The 20768-nt window shown below is 37.0% G+C and overlaps 1 protein-coding gene across 1 annotated transcript in view; it reads right to left on the minus strand.

Moving 5' to 3' along the window:
- Positions 1-253: 253 nt before the first annotated feature.
- n4bp1 (nedd4 binding protein 1) overlaps positions 254-20768 on the minus strand; it is a 28192-nt gene continuing 7677 nt past the window's right edge. Inside the window, exons 3-7 of the mRNA XM_060837701.1 lie at positions 10570-10700; positions 10098-10194; positions 8018-8125; positions 3233-3340; positions 254-1741 (exon numbers count right to left, since the gene is read on the minus strand). Of these exons, the coding sequence (XP_060693684.1) occupies positions 1483-1741; positions 3233-3340; positions 8018-8125; positions 10098-10194; positions 10570-10700 (703 nt within the window). The 3' untranslated portion in view covers positions 254-1482. The remainder of the gene's footprint in view (positions 1742-3232; positions 3341-8017; positions 8126-10097; positions 10195-10569; positions 10701-20768) is intronic.

Here is a 20768-nt window from a genome sequence, read left to right on the forward strand (position 1 = left end):
CAGTTTAAAATGTTTCTCATTTTGGCACTTGTTTTAGTTAGAAAATAAAGTGCTAAAATTATTTACAAACTTAACAATTTTACAACCGGTAAGAGGTAATAAACACCATACATAATATTGGGTAAAGAAACCAGTTTGATGAATATCCTAAATGAGGCGATGATAAAATATTTGAACTATCAAGATTTTGTTGATTAATCTGCCTCAGATAATTGTAAGGACATTTCAATGCACATTACTCATTTCTTTAAAAAATCCAAAATGTAATGGCAAATAATTTCATTCTTTCTAGAGCTACAAAAGCATTACCCACACTCCATTATAGCAAAAATATTATCAGTTACATGAACCCACAATATGACTAGTTAATGCAAAGATCAGAAGTCAAAACTCTGGATTATCCTAGTCTGTGTGGTTCTGTTACTGGATACATGTCAAGATTAGAGTGGTGCTGGAAAAGCACAGGTCAGGCAGCATCCGAGGAGCAGGAAAATAGAGATGTTTCGGGCAAAAACCCTTCATCAGGAATGAGGCAGGGAGCCTCGGGGGTGGAAAGATAAATCTGCTGTGCTTTTCCAGCACCACTCTAATCTCAACTTTAATCTACAGCATCTGCAATACCCGTTTTTGTCTCACTGGAAAGATGTGCAGAGATAAGAGAAACCTCCCATTCAATTACCAGCTACTGTCCACTGACAACGTTGGGTGATGCTACATTTTAAAAATTGGTTGAGAAACAAAGAACAAGCATACTAGAAAATAAAGTATTAAAGTACAAATTTAATTGGATTTTTGGCATTTGGTAGTGATTGATTTTTGACTTTTTCAATAGTCATGTTTATAGCTATGGTTTTAACAGATTCTATTTAACAAAATACATTCTCAAAAAGTTTTGCCATCCAATCAGAACCTTTGAAATTTACACTTGAATCTGAACAAAAATATATACTTTTTGTAATATTTACATATTCCTTCAGCCAGTAGTTAAATAAAATGTCACCCAGTTTATACACTGCCTTTCTATAAATATTATGTCAATGAATATTGAATATTTGCAAATCTATTACTAAAACTTATTTTGTAAATATTCTCTCAGTTCTTACTATGAATAGCAATATTGAAAGGCTAAGTGAAGAACATTATGGCTTCCCCACACTGTTCTTTACGCTATTTCCGTCACCCCGGGTCCTTAACTGAAAAACATCCAATAAGATAAAAACACGTTTGACTCCATTACTTCAGCTGTGACAGAGGACGACTTATAAGCTGAAGTAGATTCATCAAAATGAGAATCGTGGCAGCTTCTTCTGTCCCACAGAAAACAGTCAAACCACTGTATTTTTGTCGTAAGGGAAATTTTCTACTTCAACTGAGACAAGCCATTGTGTTGGTACAAAAAGAAAAGTACCTTGCCGTTCGACAACTGATTTGGGACTCCCAAAATATTCTAACATTATCAACACTTCCAACATTCATGACAAGTTATTCTTGGTCCAGCACCATTGCAGACAGTGCATTAGGGTCCCTCATGTGTGGGTGTGCTGCCAAAATCTGATCAATTTTCTGTCTTTGACTGACTTCAGGAAATATCTTCAACAAGTTTTGTTTTAGTTGATCAGTTTCCTCTCTTGTTCGCAAAGGGGGCATTTCAGGTCGTCGCGATTCAAATGTAAAGGTGGCACGTGGTACTGAAAATGGTACACTTGGATGAAATTTGACATTTGTCTTCTCTGGCAAAGCCCTAAAGGGGAAAAAATTGTGAAGAAGGCATTACTTTTAGTTTAAGAATTGCTAAATCTGCAATTTGCTTCGTTATGGATTATAGCATCCCATAAGCATATATCGGCATGATCATGACTTTAAGCCCTTCAAAACTCTTTTGGTTGAATGACCCATTTTCAATTGAATGTAATCTCAGACCCACCATTTAAATTTATAATGAAGTAATACAACATAATGTAAAAGCTTCACCTTCCCTTCAGATGAAAGGTAACCCACCCTCAGAAAAAAAATGATTTGCTGGGCTGATTCCTGGAATCAAGAGGTTGGCTCACCAAAGATGGCAAAATAGGTAAGATCTTAACAGAATAAGGTTTAGAAGAATGAAGGATCACCTTAGTGAATATAAAAGAGAGACTTCACAGGGTTGATGTTGAGATCATGTTTCCACTAGGGGGAAATCTTAAACTAGGTTGAATATAGTTACAGAATAAGAGACACTCATTTAAAACGGAGATGTGGAGGAATTTGTTGCTCTCAGAAGGCAGTGAAAGTTTAGAATTCTCGCCCAGAGAGTTGTGGTGGCTAGATCACTAATGTATTTAAAGAGGAGGTTGACAGATCTTTGAAACACAGAGGAATTGAGGACTATGAGAAGAAAACACTAGAGAACTTGAGGCACAGGCCAGATTAGTCAGAGTTTTAGAATAGCAAAGCAGGCGTAATGGGCTATCTTTGCTCCTATTTCTAATGTTTTTAGATCCAAAGGTAAAACCTCTCACAGGTCTGGACAACACCCATGGAGAGAAAGAGAATTAGAGTTCAATGTGACTCCTCTTTGGCTCCGAACAGTCATATTGACTCGAAACATCAATTCTGCTTCTCTCACCACAGATATGGCCACATCTGTGGAGTTTCTCCAACGCTTCCTGTTGTTTTTATTTCAGATCGCCAGCATTATAGCAGCATAACAGTGCATGTGTGAAGTAAAATAGACTCCTGATGATCCAGTGCTGTGGTACAACATATCAGGGTCTACTTAAATGCAGCATATAACTGAACTGAAAATAAACACAGATTATTACAAAAACGGATGACAACTTTGCATTGGCTCAGGTGGTTTAAACATTAAACAGCTATGAAAACAGTTTCATAGCCTCTCCTTGAACACTGCTGACTCAGTATTTTTGAAAATTGATTGGCCATAACTAGAGTCAATACCTAAGGAAGACAAAAAAACTTCAATGTTTTGTGCGGGAACACGAAGGGATAATCAGGCAAACATACAAGTGTAACTCCCACTGTTGCAAATATGACAATATCTAAATTAAAGCAAAAAGAACTATGAGCAAATACTGCATATTCCTAGTGCTATATTGCAGTGAGTTAGTACCGACAGCACAACAAAAAAATCAACTACATAAAAAATACTTAATTTACTCCACAATTTTCTTATCAGCCAAAGTAATTCGTTATCTAAACATGTGATAAGTAGTCTAACTGTGACAAGTACCTTGAAACATCCACTTGATGCAGAAAAGCCTCCAATCCAGGACCATGCCTTCCAAGGGGATCATCTGGTAACATAATTAAATCTCCAACAAATGTATATTGTAGTAACCTAATTTATAAAGAAAGAGTTCAGAGCTTATCAAATCATACCAAGTGAATATTAAAATAAAATAAAAACAGGAATATTTCCAGGTGGATTTCAGAAAAGCAATTGCTCATTTCTTCTTCAAGGTGGTGGTAAGGGGTTGTTTTTCAGACTAGACGCCTGTGATCAGCGGTGTGCCACAAGGATCATGCTGGATCCACTGCTCTTTGTCATTTTTACAAATGACTTGGACGTGAATTTAAAAAGGTATGGTTAGTATGTTTGCAGATGACACCAAAACAGGTGGGGTAATGAACAATGAAGATCATCTCAGATTTCAATGGGATCTTGGTCAGATGGGTCAATTGGCCAAAGAGTTACAGCTGGAGTTTAGTTTAGATAAATATGAAGAGTTGTGTTTTGGTAAGGCAAATCAGGGGAGGACTTATACAGTTAATGGTAGAGCCTTGGGAATGTTGCTGAACATAGAGGCCTAGGAGTGCAGGTGAATAGTTCCTTGAAAGTGGAGTCGCAGGTAGACAAGGTGCTGAAGGTGGTGTTGGCACTCTTGCCTTCATCGACCAGAATATTGAGTATAGGAGTTGGGATGTCATGGTGGAACTGTACAGAGCATTAGTGAGGCTACGTTTAAAAAACTGCTTACAGTTCTGGTTGCCCTGCTAAAGGAAGGATGTTGTTAAACTGGAGAGGGTGCAGAAGAGACTTACAAGGATAATGTCAGGACTGGAGGGTTTGAGTTACATGGTGAGACAGACAGACTGGGGCTTTTTCCATATGGCAGAGGCTAAGGGGTGAGTTTATAGAAGTTTATAAAATCATGAGGGGCATGGATAAAATAATAGACAATGTCTTTTCCCTTGGGTGGAGGGAGTCCAAAACTAGAAGGCATATAGGCTTAAGGTGACAGGGGACAGATTTAAAAGGGACCTGAGGGGCAACGTTTTCCATGCATGCACCACCATCTAAGTGAACGGGTTGCCAGAGGAAGTGGGGGAGGTGGGTACACCTGTTATAAAGGCATCTGGATGGGTATATGAATTGCAAGGGTTCAGAGAAATATGGGCCAAAGGCTGGCAAATGGCTCTAAGGACAGATTGGGATGCCTATTTCCATGATGACTCTATAAAGTATTAGAATATCTTTAATTTCACCATAAAGCTAAACGTCTAACATTATAGCATTTTACTGGGATTCTCTCAAACATTCAAAATTGTATTGATTGAAATTATAAACATTAGTTTCTAAACTTAAAAACCAAACTTTTAAAAAGATAGCTCCTAATTATATAACTAGCTAAATGCACCATTTAGAATGGTCCTATACACTATATTACTGTTACTGTTGTATCTGATGCCAAATTATTATGGTCTGCAGAGCTATATAACCTTAGTCAAACAATGATCACTGCACTACAACTGAAACTTACGACTTTGAGCAGTGGAGAAAGTAATAAAAATATAAGCCCAGCTCATCAGAAACTGACATGCAAGTCTGGAGACTCTCAACTCTCTGATCAGCTGACATTTCTCAAGGGGTCAAGGGTGAAGTCCACTGAACTAAAACTTTGTCCACCAGAGATAGCCTTGCTGATTTCCATTAGGGCGCTTAGCTTCTCTGTCCTGTCAAGGAACACCTCTGTTGACAGAAAGCATTAGGCCCCAACCTTGACTTGGATGAAGCACTTGCAATATTCAATGTTATGGACCTAGTGAGAGCAAGTGGGACTAGTGTAGGTAGTAGTATATTTTTGGTGGTGCAGATTTGATGGGCTGAATGGACTTTTCTGTACTGATTGATTCTATGATACATAGGCAGTTTTCCTGCTTCCAATTACAGTTACTTCTGCTTGAAAGTGTATTTGCATAGTCAAACCACAAGGTGATGCTGTACTTTGTGATAAAGCCAACTAACATCAACTAAGTCAATCACTACGATCAGAGGACTACCAGTGCCTGTAGAACAATATCACATTATCCTTTTAGAAGGAAGGAAATGAGGAGCATTGAAATTCTTGCATATCACACAAGAATATTTCTCCACAAAGCTTAATGATATTAATTTTGAGCTTGGCTTTTTGCAAATTAGAGCATTTATTTTGAAAAATCAATACACTATACAATGGAGGAATTCCACTGAAAGGCAGAATCATACTTCTCAAATTCAGAGAGGAAAAGAGAATTTATTTGCCATTTCCAAGTTTTGAAAGATACAGGAGTACTCAAGGTAATTATCAAAAAGTAGTTTTTCTTACAACAAAAAGTGATCTCAGCCAAGAGTTGCAAATTGTTAATTTTCAATAATATTTTTATTCATTTTAGTTAACTTATTCTAAACCAGTATTAAAACATAAAGATCTTTTTGCAAATAACAAAATGAGAACTATATAAATGAACTTGTGATAGGACTATTCTTCATGGAAATTAGTCTATTAATAATGGAGAAAGTCAGCCACTTATCTAACAATAGCACACTAAAATTGTCTATTTTTTGTACTGTTGAAATCATGAAAATAACAGTTCGTAAGGTGTATTTGTGGTTTATAGTTTCTAAAGACTTAATTTTGTAGTAACAAGGAACAGAAAAGAAGGGTCCAGGTTTTTGGCGCTGAAACTGGCTGCAGACACTGGAGCATCTACAAAGCCAAGAGAATCGTAACAGCACAAAGAGAACTGGCTACACTGCAGGCTAAGACTCCACAGTCAGAAAGGGAACAGGTGACCATGACGCAGATTAAAAGGATTAGGCAGGGAGTGCAGGAATCCTGTGGCCCATTCCCCCGGAAAACAGATATACTACCTTCAAGTGTTGAGGGGAATGGTTTCTCAGGGGGAGAACTGTAACAGCTAAATTTGTAGCACAACAGATGGCTCTGCTGCACAGGAGAGGAGCAAAAAGTGTGGAAATGCAACAGTTGTAGGGGATTCAATTGTAAGGGGAATAGATAGGTGTTTCTGTGCCCTCAAACAAAATTTCAAGATGACCTGCTGCCTCTATGGTACAAGGGTCAAGGATGTTTCAGAGCGGGTACAGGATATCTAAAGGGAAGAACATGAATAATCAATGGTCAAGTACACATTCATACCAATTACATAGCTTAAAAGGTGGTCTGAAGGCAGACAACAGGAAGATAGGAATCAAACTGAAAAGTAAGATTTCAAAAGGCCATGATCTTAGGATCACTATCAATGCCACATGCTAATCAGAGTAGAAATGACAAGATATAGTGGCTGAATATGTGGCTCAAGTGACAGAGTAAAAGGAATGACTTCAGACTCTTGGGACATTTGGCCTGGTTCTGGGAGAGGTAGGACTAGTATAAATTGATAGGTTACACGTGGCCAGGACTGATGCCCTAGGATAATATTTGCTAGAGTATTTGGGTAGGGTTTAACTAAATTGTCAGCGGGGTAGTAACACATGCAAGGAGTTAGAGGAAGGGAAATTAAGGACAAGAACAAAAGACAGCAAGGGCAATACAGAAGTGATACACAGAGCAATCAAACACCAAAATCAAACAAGGCCACAGTAAAACATAACGTGGGAATGGGACAAGAAATGTTAAAAAGACAAACCTTAAGGCTTTCTGCCTGAGTTCACAAAGCATTCAAAATAAAGTGGATGAATTAATGACGCAAATAGATATAAGTGGGTAGGATACACTCAGAGTGATGAGCCTCGGAAATTCAGAAAGTGTCTGCAGCCCAAACATTGTTTTCAGCAAGGTGTTAGATATAGCTCTTGTGGCTAACTGGGTAGAAAGATATTTGGGGGTGGGTGCAGGAATAGGGTACCAAGCTCAACGATCAGCCAAGATCATATTAAATGGCAGAACAGGCTCGCGGAATCACTGGCCTACTCCTGCCTCCATCTTTTATGTTTCTATATTTCTATGTAAATACATAATCAATACGATCCAATTATTTTAAGCAGGCGGCTGGTACTTATAAAGCAGATATCATGAAGACAGAAACTGAGTTTAGGAAAAATGATGGACAAGACATTCAAAGAAAATTATGAATGGTTTACGAAAGATAGGACAATAATGGCAGTACACAGAAGGCGTTGGGTCTGAATGAGAGCAAAACAGAGTCAAGAGTGTAGTGCTAGAAAAGCACAGGTCAGGCAGCATCCGAGGAGCAGAAGAATCAAGAAGAAGGGCCTATGCCCGAAATGTTGATTGTCCTCCTCCTCTGTTGCTGTCTGACCTGCTGTGCTTTTCCAGCACTAAACTCTTGACTCTGAGCTCTAGCATCTGCAGTCCTCACTTTCTCCTGGTTAGAAAACCAGCACTGGCAATTTGGGTCAAAGTCTTCTAGCATTGTTCACTGGTAACGCTGTTAAACCTTGCTCCACTCAGTGCCAGCTACACCAAATAATGTCACCAGGCATTGTGCCTTACTCAGGTGTTCTAAAATTACTGCTGGACTCGAGAATCACTTTCTGGGACTTTGTATGTTAGTACTCAAATTTCTAGACTGCTTTCTCAATATTCCCAAAACTTGCAATTGCCTCCAAATTTTTGAGACCAAGCTGCCTTCTTAATGCTATCAGATCCGATGATCCCTCTTGGTAACTCCTCATGCCAAGGCATGCCCTGACATAAATAACACCCTTTACTTCAAGACATATCTATCATGGTAAATGGATTAAAGTGAAATAATAAAACTGCTACATGGTTACCTGCCCTGAATTATTGCTTTCCAGGCTGGAGACTCATACACAAATTCTTTGAGGTTGTCATTGGTAACAATAATCCCACCAGTTTTCTCAGCAAGATGCAATAAAAACCTGTAAAAGGGCAAACAAGTATTTTGGAAATATTAGAAAAGACTGTCAATTACAGTAACAGAAGATGGGAAATAGTTCAATATACCTCAAGTTTTGGACTTTGATAATCTACATTCAACCCATCACCATTCTTCAAATTTCCAACTGCTTTGTCACTACCTCAGACTTGAACTTCCTATAAAAACAGGCCACCGGCAGTGAATCTCACAGCAAGTTATTTCCACAATGCCGGAATAACAAACTTCAGTAATCAATCACTATTTGGTTTGGTGCAAGGACTTCTTGTGACATTTTGTTAAAGATGGAATATGAAATGTCATTGCATTAATACAGAAGCTATGATAAACAGGACGTAGGAACTATATGAATCATAAACATGAGAAAAGTTTGACCTGTATCAATAATGGTCTCTAGATCACACTACAAAATTAATAAATTTCTATCAGAAATGAGAGAAGGAAAATAGAATAGCTCATACCACTGCAATTTCTAATATTCCATTGTGACTTTTCTCACTCCACTACATAAGAGAAAATTAACTGCTGCCAGTTATTCCTGCTGTTGGTCTTGGATGCTGCTTTTCTCTGGCTACAATGTCATCCATTACAACAATCAACTTTTATTATATTTAATTACACTTTAAGACATCCAATGTAATTCTTATTTCATAATTTGGTTGCAGCCAGCAGTTGCATATATTTTAAAAAGAGAGTATATACTTTTGGATGTAGGTGTGCACGCTGAGCTGAAAGGTTCATTTCCAGATGTTTCGTTACCCTACTAGGTAACATCTTCAGTGGACCTCATGTGAAGCAATGCTGAAAATTCCTGCTTTCTATTTATATGTTTGGGTTTCTTTGGGTTGGTGATGTAATTTCCTGTGGCGAAGTCACTTCTGGTTCCTTTTCTCAGGGGGTGGTAGATGGGGTCTAACTCGATGTGTTTATTGATAGAGTTAACACGTCGAGTTAGACCCCCATCTACCACCTCCTGAGAAAAGGAACCAGAAGTGACTTTGCCACAGGAAATTACATCACCAACCCAAAGAAACCCAAACATTTAAATAGAAAGCAGGAATTTTCAGCATTGCTTCGCATGAGGTCCACTGAAGATGTTACCTAGTAAGGTAATGAAATGCCTAGAAATGAACCGTTCAGCTCAGCGAGAAAACCTACATTCAAAACTTCAACCTGAGCTACAAATCTTCTCAAAACTCGCAAAGAATATAGTATTGACAGGTGATCAAATTTTACATTTTGAATAGCCTGTATCCATTGTCATGAAGTTGCAGAAGGGCCAAGTTTTATGTTTCTTTACTTATATTTATTTCTCACCTTTCTTTGTAGTTTTCAATCAGTTCAAATTACTTCTCTGTTTCAATATATTTACTTTATGGTTTCCCAGTTTCCACTGTTTGCTGTAGATGGATCTTTGCATCTACAACATTTTTACATGATTCTTCTCAGGACTACCGTGTCCACATAGCAAATGAAAAAGCATGACATGGCAAATGCTATTTGCCGCCAACTCAATAAGTAAATGCTAAAATTAATTGTCTGTCATTATGGGCAATTGGTTCAGAGCACATTTTATTTGGTTGATGGGTGGGCAGGAAGCAGTGAGACATGGACATTTGTTTTCAATGGAAACCTGAATAATAGTTATTTTAACATTGTTATATTTGACTCATTTTAATACAACAGGAAGTTCAAAGTTAAAAATCAGTGTAACTGTTAATTTTTAATATAACAGATTTATTGCAGATTTGTATAGTATATGAAACATTATGTTAATACTAAATGTGCAATACTTCAATTGATTCAAACCTTGTTCTATTTTACAGAATTTTAAAAGCTGCAATTAAAAGAAAGAAAAATCAATACCACAAAATAACCAAGTTCCAAAACCCAGTTTGTCATCAATGGTCTGAAGTAAAGAACACAGGGCACATATGTTGGACATGTAATTTTACCTGTCATCATGTGATGCAATTCTTACTCCACATACTGTTCTAGCTGGTGTAAAAGAAAGGACACCAAGATCTTCAAGCTCAGTTAAGAAATGCTGCTCTGTTAAAAAAGAGAGAATACGTATACTAACCTTGAAATTTGGAGACCAGTACTTCAAAATGAAAAGCAAAAAATTATTCTACTGAAAAATCAATGACTGTCAGATTTTTAAAAAATTTATGCAGGCACATACATACATGAAGCTTTGAGAAGCCAGAGATTAAAAATAAATAATGGCTCATTCTGTGCAAGTCCGAATAGAATCAAGAATATTAATTTAACTTTAGCTTAACTTTGAACTGCTCATGAGAAGTTCTAAAGAAATAATAACTCTTTACCTCAAGAAAGTCAGCACAATTATATTAATTTTCAAATTACAAATATCCCAACATTTTCAACATTTATTGCAAGTTTAATTTTTCTTTTGAAACATACCTGTAATTTTGGTATCTCGCTTGGTTCTCCACTGAGGAACAAACACAGTTATATTTCGGTGACCACGATTCCAAAAACATTCTACTGCAATTGCAATACCACGACAGGAAAATATTTTTTTCATTCCATGGCTGTGAGAATAAAAAATATAGGATACTTGTAAGTCTATTGGGACTCAAAATACATAACTGTGTCACATTCTTGCAATATAAATTCAAATCAACCCTAATTGATGCATAGGAGAAATATCTGGAGATTCTCCATTTAACCATAACTATCTCTCCTATAATCCCATTTACCTTGAGCCCTGAACTGCATTTTTTTGCTATCTGCATTAACTACTGTGTGGTAGACAGTTCCCCATTCTAACTAATCTCAGCTAAAGAGATGTCTCTTGAATTCCTTATTGAATTTATTTGGGGTTCTCATATTGCTGACTCCTAAATTTGGATTCCCCATTAGTGGAAATACCTTCTGTGCAAATATTATTTTCAAACTTGAGAATTTTAAAGAGATGAATATGGTTGCTTTTCAGTCTTTTATTTGTTGAGAGATGCCAAGCATGTGTGGTGTTTTCTGCCAGTTTCTAATATCGTCCTTCTTACTAAATCCTTTCAGCATCCTCTTCAGTGCCTCTAGTCTTTGTCCTCTCAGCAATATGGAGAGCAGGCCGCAATCTAAATATGATCTAACCAAACTTCTGAACAAGCTTAGTTTTTCCAATTTTACTTCTTTTGTTCTAATTTTTTGAATTTTCTTACATAAATTACATAAAATGACAACCATTTTGTCTTAGAAAACAAAATTGGATACATAACTGAACTAAATATGAAAACTAAGAAACAGCAATGACAGATAGGCACCAAAGAGTGAAAAATGTAAAAGGAGTCAGAGAATAAGTGGTACAGAGCTGGAAAAGGTAAAATCATCGAGCTATTGTAAATGACGTGATCAGAAAAAAAGAACAATAAAGTGGTGATAAAACGCGATGCATCATAAATGGTCTTACTTTTAATCAGGAAAAAGGATGCAGTCTAGAGGTGCATGCATAGAGATACAAAAAGAAATGCATGGGGGTGGGGGTCAAAACTTCTAGGTTGTTCTGGATTGAACTGCTCAGCTACAGTTGATCACTGCCCTTTCATTATACAGGTCACTTCTTAAACATGACCACTTTGGCCTGAAGTCTCGTGTGTTTACACAAAAAAAAGGCCTCTCAATACCCTTTAATCTCTGTACCAAACCAATTTAATTGCAGCTGGGAGCGTTTATTGCCCTCTGAGAAAAACCAAGAACACAGTATCATTCAGAAAAGAAACATCTTTTAGAAAAACGGGACCAGCTTTGTAACACATCAAATACATATTCCTCTTGTGTTTTAACAAATGATAGTGGAAATGTAATAGTGCATCAGAAGACATGGAACAAATAAAAAGGGAATGGTTTCTGGATTTTTCTTTTTTTTAAAAAAAAAGACAGAACTCCAGATAGATAGGTCACAGGTCCAGATGGCATGCTGCCTTTGCTGATGAGAAACAAAAGGGAGATGAAACAAAAGCAGAAATTGCTGGAGAAACTCAGCAAGTCTGGCACCATTTGTGGAGAGAAAATAGAGTCAACTTTTGAAGCTCTGCAGAAAGATCACTGGACCCAAACATCTATTGCTTTTTCTCAACAAATGCTGCCCAACCTGCAGAGCTTCTCTAACAACTTCTGGTTTTCTCTCAGATTTCCAGCACCGCAATTCTTCATTTTTAGAAGGGAGATGACCAAGCTTTGGCCAAAATTTGTTCATCTTATAATTTTCTAAATTATGGAGTCAGACATAGATGTGGTCAATGCAAGGAGGAAGAGAAGTACAAGCCTGGTAACTATTAATCTGCTATGATTTTGAATCTCTGTAAAATTAACAACATATGATTTGATAATATTACTAATCTCAAGGATTCAATAAAAGCAAATTACTGCAGATGCTGGAATCTGAAACCAAAGAAGAGAAAATGCTGGAAAATCTCAGCAAGTCTGGCAGCACGTGTAAGGAGAGAAAAGAGTTGATGTTTCGAGTCTAACTGACCCTTTGTCAGTTAGACGTGAAACATCAGCTCTTTTCTCTCCTTCCATATGCTGCCAGACTTGCTGAGATTTTCCAGCATTTTCTCTTTTTTGGTTTCAAGGATTCAATATTGACTTGAACTGTTTTTTTAGGATTTTACCTGAACCTTTAAAATAGTCTAGGCAGATTTGTTTTCTAATCAACTTGCTCAGAGATGTTATGAGACACTTTTGCATCAGGTGATGCTTGAAGCCAGGCCTCCACAGCCTAGAGGTAAGGATACTACCACTGTGCCACAATGGCCCTCCAATAGTTTAGTCTGATTTCCTGCCTATTGAGTGAGACAATAAAACTGTCAAAACAACTCAAGAACAATTCTCCACATGTGAGAAACTACTCTTCTTGATAAGCTAATGACTAAGTAGCTGTATCAGTCTTAACTACAGCATGTTCAATTCAAGGTCACTCATTTGGTTTTAAAGATATAAACAAATTTCTGGTGTGCAGTTTTATCTTAATGTAGCTTACTGACTGTAACATTCTTGCTGGATGGGAACCATGCATTTAAACTCAAGTTAGGGTCACTAATACTTTACAATAGATATGGTTAGTAGATCAAGGTAAGGTAAAAATTGTCATAGTATACCAGACCATAGGACTATACTCTCACTAGAAAGATAAAACTGGTGGTGATTTAACTGGAAGTTATCACACCTCAAGCGAAGGGAGAGGTTGAGAAGTCTTTAACCTTCATTTGTGCAGCCATTGAATCAATGCTGTTGATAACACACTGCATCACAAACTGGCCATTCAGGCAAATGAGCTAACCAAACTCCATCTATTGCATAAAGGTATCAAATCTTCATGAAGTTATCTTGCGTTAGTTTACTTTCCTTTGTGATTTTCACAAGTGTACTTTACTAATATCTGTTATGTAACCTCAGGAAGACTGAGGGAAGAGATAGATATTTGTCTCTGTCTGCAAGACGCTGGCTATACATGTGGGGTGACAAGGCGATCCTTGAGCAAAGAAAGGGTCAATTCAGACAATTGCCTAATTTAGACTCTTGAAATTGGGGATTAAGACTGAGAACACGAGTCACTATTGACACAGTTTCACCATTGCTTCAATGGTCTCACCGCTCTTTCACACAAGATATCATTTCAAAGAAACAAACAGCACTGCAATGTCCACAGGGTGGGTGGATGAGGAGGGGTGTGAATAGGCGTAAAAGAGAATATCTTTGCTGTTTGCAGTGCCATTTTGCTGAGAATAGCTAACATCCTGCTCAATAAAGCCTACTTTATTTCATCACATCTGGTTGCTCTGAACCTTGTAGATCATATTTGACCCATAATGTTGCAAGTTAGCAATTTTGATATTGGTGTTTTATCTAAATTTTTGACTAGAAAGCAACCAAGATATCCTACCTAAAGGCATCAAAATGGCTTAGAATTCCCGCAGTCATTGCAATAACTTGACTCAAAATTCACAACCAGTTTGAAACATATAGGCTTATCAAAAACAGCCAGAGATGTGTTGGACATCGCCTTCAGTCAAGTTTTCGTTTGAAGACAAGACCAATTAAAGTCAATACAACAGAAGCAGAGTACAGCATATAGAATGACATCTGAAAACCATTAAGATTTTTGCTCACTGTCCAACCATCACCATCTTATTCACATTGTCACACTTCCTCTCAGATTGCATATTTATAACAGCATGAATGGAAGGTTTGTTGGTGCACAGTAAAACGTTAAATGGGCATTACTATGTGGAAGAGAGGAGTAAAAAGTGGCATTAGAAAGCAATCTGAGCTGGGTACAGTTATTTTAGATACAAATTTGAGAATAAGGAATACATTTTGAAATCTGATGAGCAAACAAAAATTTGAGAATTGTCAAATAGTGCAGAGACCAGTAAAAGTCGAAAGGAATGACTGATGGGCTTATGCCTGAAACGCCGATTCTCCTGTTCCTCTGATACTGTGTTTTTCCAGCACCACACACTCAAATCTGATCTCCAGTCCTCACTTTCTCCGAGAAAACGATAAAAGACTAGCTAGTAGAATGGTAAACCAAATTATGTGGCAAAGTATATTTTGAGAGATAAATCAAGGAACAAGACTACACCTAAAATGAAGAACTCCACAAATCCAACTCAGTATCTTTCCAATAACCTATAAGCAACTTCCTCCTCCACAATCTAACACTTTATAACTATCATCTTCTCAAATGCAAGTAGATGCGTACAATAATTTGTGCAACGCCAATGATGCTAGTTTCTCCATGAACAAATAACTGTTCCTCCACCTTTCAAAACCTCCAAGTTAGAATCCTGCAACCTTCGAATTATTGCAGCAAACCAGTCCTGCTTCAACTATCCAGTGACCATGCACCTAAGTAAGTAGAGTAACTCACCCTTTTAGCCCTGAACCTCACTGAAACAATACAGCAATTTCATTTCTCTTGGATTCATTATAGTGGAGGTCATTAATTTCAGCAGCACTTGTGTTGTAGGTTTGAGATAGAGAAGCATAAAGAATATGTGGCATATGTCTCACTGGTGGAACCATGGTACTCATTAGCAGTAAAGGAATGAAGAAAACATGCATCAAGCAGCATTGTTGAGGAAAGTTGGGGCCAAGTTTTACACATTTGGGAGTATTATTCATCTCATAGTTCACTTGTAGTGAGGTAAATCCAAACATTAAATCCGATGTCATGGGACTGCAATTCCCGGTCAAGGTTTCACTAGCTTTCAAACTTTGAACGTTTTAATAAATGAACAGAACTTGAGGCAGGACACAGCATAAGTTATATGTGAATTAAGCTTGTGAAAGCTGCCCTTGTGCTTGATATCAAATAATTTTGATAAGCAAATGTCCTACAGGAGTCAGGTAGAAGCACTGTACAATTTGTTGATTTAAATGCTACTGTACTCTTGGGAAACTGCTTAATCCACTGGCAGACTGCAAGATTGGCCTCAAAACATTTAGCATTCAAAATCCCATGCTATCAAGAAAGACATAGAATATACCAAAGATGTAATGAGAACTTTTAAACAAAACAACTAATTTACTTTGAAATATAAGAGCTATATTTTCATTAAAATGTTATTTTGAACATCAAAAATATCATACAATCCATAAATTGTATTGAATCATTTTTCCACCCCAGAAAGCACGGATTGGTCCAATGACCTATTCACAAACTGCGTCCTCAAAATGGATGTGATACATTGATGCTTTCTATTGCCCCAGATATAGGAGATAATGTTTGTGAACAAGGAAAGCTTGCATTTGCAAGGTATATATCCAGAGTTCAGAGGCTCTTTTATAATATATTAGACAAACTGTAGGGCTAAATAAACACATTTGTGGAAATTCCTCAAGTACGTATCAATCACCACTTTTAAGGTAATCTCCATTTATTCAGCATGGATAGATTACATTTCCTTAGGTCAAAACTACACAATTGTGTTCATTACCCATAGTTTAAAATTGCAGCTTTTATGGAAGAACCACACAAGGGTGATGTAAATAAAAGGTAATATTATTTCCAGCATTGCAAATCAGAACTCTCTTCCTTTATAAAACAACAAAAATCAGTTCCCCAGAAACTCAGTGTTAGAATTTCAACAGGTGAGTGTAATAGGAAAACTTGCAAAGCCAAATAAAGGTTTTAAAAACATTTCTCATAATTACAACCTACGGAAGCAATTGTCAAAAGTTGTCTCATCTAATTGTGGGGAGGGAAGGAAAGTACAGAATACCAAAGATTACCATAAATATCACTGTTTCACAGTAATGTGGTAATACGGGAATTCCCTAACCAAAATACCAATGGTGACCCACTGACTCATTCCACAGAATACCAAATAGTTTATACCTGCACTACACAACTACGTGACACAAAGAATCGAGTTATGATTCAGACTGACATGACTATCAGCTTTTATTACTATGAATACTACCTCTATGTATGAACTTATACTGTGGATCAATACACCAACGCCACTTCTTCACAATTATGCAGAGTGGAGTGTAAAAAATGTTAGTCATGTTGAGGTCATCAAAATATTTGGTAGAATTTGTTTAAAAGGTAGGCTCATACCTCAGTTGAGACTCAATGTAGTTTTAGTTGGGTAATGGAGAATCCTTTTGGTTTAGGATTTTGAGAAACTGAAAATCGCAAACCTGACTCAGGCAAAACAACTAGACAGCTACACAGACCATGACCTGCAAAATTATAGAAATGAATTGAATTTTGAGTAGTTGATAAACAAATGTTGTTTATGAAATAAATGATTGATTTTGGTCTTGTCTGAAATAGTTGAAAATTAAATGACAGCTTCTTTTTGCAACAAGTGAGAAATAGGTAAAAACAATGACTGCAGATGCTGGAAACCAGATTCTGGAGGAGAGTGGTGCTGGAAAAGCACAGCAGTTCAGGCAGCACCACTCTACTCCAGAACAAGTGAGAAATAGCAAGTAGGAAAACAGGATATTCCAAGTTTCTAATTATCCTTAGTTGGCATTTTTCCACAAACACACTAATGTTGTTAAAATGTTGAATTAAGCAGTTTAACAGGAAACCAAATGTGGCATAGCACAAAATAAAAGAATATGGAATTACTACGTCTGAAAATTGAAATAGTTGAAAGCCAGGAGATATTTAAACCTGTAACGAAAAAAAATCACGATTTCAATCTACATAGCAAATGTCACTTGCACATGTTCAATTTACTTAGTAAGTATTGGCTTTAGCGAGATTCATTTTTTCCTTAAAATCATCATGCTTGCAGATGTTATACTTACTTTTCAATATTTCATCTCTCTCAAAACAATGCACCTAATTTCAAGTTGCCAGTTAACTTTTTTTTAAAGTTCTTGACTTTAGCTGACAATGTAAATTATGGCTCCATTGATCGGTTTTAATTTTCACAGGCAACAGAAACTTAAATAACATTCATAGCAAATGGGATAAAGTATAAATTAAATGATAAGTGGAGAGAATGAAAGTAACATGATTAGATGCTCTTAAGAATGTCAATGGAATTGGGATTTACCAAGAAAAGGAACTGAAGAACTCATGCAGCTCTTAAGAAAAATGAACAAGATTCCAATATTTTCTGGGAATTTCAAAAGTAAATTTACACTGGTTCTTCCAATTTCCTCTTATGTACTAAAAACTCGCGATTCCATCGTGGAAATGTTTAAAATTTTAAATATTTATAGTAAGTTCAAATAGGTCGGATATTATAATTTAATAATCTAATCTAAAAATGTATGACAAAAATTTTCAAATAATTTAAATACATCTTAACAGGCAGATTAACAAAATCAGAAGGACTGCAATGAAATAGTGTGTGTAATTCTGGTCACTTTCCTATCGGAAGGATGTTGTGAAACTTGAAATGGTTCAGAAAAGATTCACAAGGATGTTGCCAGGGTTGGAGGATTTGAGCTATAGAGATGCTGAGTAGGCTGGGGCTGTTTTCCCTGGAGCGTCAGAAGCTAAGTGGTGACCTTATAGAGATTTATAACATCATGAGGGGCATGGAGAGGGTTAATAGACTAGATCTTTCCCCTGGGTGGGGGAGTCCAGAACTAGAGGGCATAGGTTTAGCGTGAGAAGATATAAGAGGGATCCAAGGGGCAACTTTTGTCACACAGAGCGTGATGCATGTATGGAATGAGTAAACAGAGGAAGTGGTGGAGGCTGGTACAATTACAGCACTTAAGAGGCATCGGGATGGGTACATGAAGGGGAAGGGTTTAGAGGGATATGGGCCAAGTGCTGGCAAATGGGACTAGATTAGGTTAGGATATCTGGTCGGCATGGACGAGTTGGATCGAAGGGTTTGTTTCCGTGCAATACATCTCTATGACTTTTTAAACCTTAAACAAATCATATGCCATCATAAAAAGAGTGCTCAGAACAAACACCAAGAATGAATCTCGGGAATCAAGTCAAACACCAAAACGTTAGTCTAAAATTAATGATAATATCAGTTCAAAATTGTTAAAAAGCATTACAAAAGGTGATTTTGAATTCTATAAATTGTGCAAGACTAAGTCAATACAGTGAACTTAGGTGACTGGTATCAATTTCTTGAGATTGTGGCAAGTTAACAATGCTAGGAATTGATAAAAGATCAATTTGCAAAGCATTTAAATAAGTAGTAACAAACACTTCAAATCTCTAAACTTACACGCATGACATCTTATTCGACAGAAAATGTTGAAGTCTCATATATAGCTAATTTGTTTGATGACAACCTGTTTGTGCTTCTCTATACTGGTCAGGAAAGATTTTGGTATGAGACCCACTATCTGGGATGGAGTTGATGCAAGTCAGCTGCAAAGGTGAAAGCGAAATTCATGCACTTCAGCTACTGTGGAGAAAAATCTTTCTGTAAAGCTGGAAAAAACTAGAGGGCTATCATCTGGTGAACTCTGTAACTCAAGGTCTGTTGTGGCCTTCATGATGTCCAATAGCATTATTTTCTATAAAATGGTGAGTTAACTGATTCCTGGTGTAGAGAGAATAGCCACAAGCTGTTCTATAAATAATAATTAACAAAAAGACATCACACATGGCTAAGAATATTAGGGGAGGGTTTAGGGAAAGAAAGTTGATAAAACTCAAATCACGTAAAAGAAAGTGCTGCAAATTAACCTTGCTGCCTGTTCTTTCAAATTCACCCCAGGGCTTACAAGGAGTACATTACATGTCCAGGGTGCATTAACTAAAACTTAAAAGAAGATAAGGGTAGTCTAATCAAGAACTAATACATTAAATTAAAAAAAATAGTTGAAGAGTGGAGCTCTCCTGTGTCAAAGCACAAAGATGTCAGATCAAAACAAAAGTCAAAGTATTTTTAGTAGGGGATCAAGGGGTTTCAAAAAACATGGAGCAATGGTGTTAGAGGAAGTGAGGAAGTCACAATCTAAATGGTGGAGAAAATTCTTGGGGCTGAAAAGTGTCTTTGTTCCTAAGTATTTCTAGCACATTCCACTGTTGTTTCATGTTGGCTGAATTGTTTAAAAATTCATTTGTAATGGGTTCCAAATTGGTGTTGATCTGCTCATATGGGAAATTGAGGGTGATTAGAGTGCATCCAAGTCAGATGTGTTTGTTTACTGAAGTCAGCACAATCATCAACTCATTGTCTGTACAGTTGTAAATGGGTTGTTTTCTGGAGTGTGTCTGCAAGTCTAATTATATTCAAGTCAGAACAAAATGCAGGACAATGGCAGATGTTTGTAAATATTAGAAATGTTCATTTGTTGAGTTGAGTTTTTAAAATTATCATGTATGGGATTCCCATAAGCACAAGCTTAAGTTAACGGTCATAAATCAGAGACCTACGTTGGCTAGGGTGACAAGCTAGCAATGCTTCCTAATCCAATAACAGGAACAGTGTGTCAAGGGCATATCAGAAGCACTTTCAAAAGTTCAGATACAAACAGTCAATCATCAGCAGAACACATAACCAAGCTAGCATCCTAGGAAGTACATCTCAGATCACAAACTATTCTGTGCTAATTAATGAATAATTGCTTTTCCTCTGTGGGGAAAATTAATGCAAAATGGGTGTATATAGAGGGAGCAGGTGGAGAGATACAGGTGAAAAGGGACTTTATCTGGAAAGAAATTCCACCAGGTTTATTCTCTTTCAACTAAAGTGAGGTTTTCAACATGAGGTTACCCCCCACTCCCTGCTTGCCAGTCCAAAACGAAAATGGTCAGTTGTAAAATGTCAAAACTGAGATTTGATATTTGCTGGGGAAGGCAAATAAAGGGTATGGAACAAAGGCAAAAAGGATGGATTGAAGATACAGATCAGAGAGTTAAATTGGTTGGCATGGCAAGTAATGCAGCCTTATTCTTGTTCAAATAAAAATTAACACTCCCCAAATGGCTCAAGGAGGGACTGCAATGACAACCAATACGCCACAGCTTCCAAGAAGGTATCCTAGGACAAAGCCTTTTATACTCTAATTCTAAAGCATGACAGAACAAGTAATGAAAAGAGATTTGACATGATTCTAAAATTGCTTTACAAACCAATCTTTAAATAATTAAGAATGAAAATCAATGAAAGATCAAAGAGGGAACTGCCAAAGGACAATTTTTC

The sequence above is a fragment of the Hemiscyllium ocellatum genome, chromosome 17 (assembly GCF_020745735.1).
Source record: "Hemiscyllium ocellatum isolate sHemOce1 chromosome 17, sHemOce1.pat.X.cur, whole genome shotgun sequence".
Classification (NCBI taxonomy): domain Eukaryota; kingdom Metazoa; phylum Chordata; class Chondrichthyes; order Orectolobiformes; family Hemiscylliidae; genus Hemiscyllium; species Hemiscyllium ocellatum.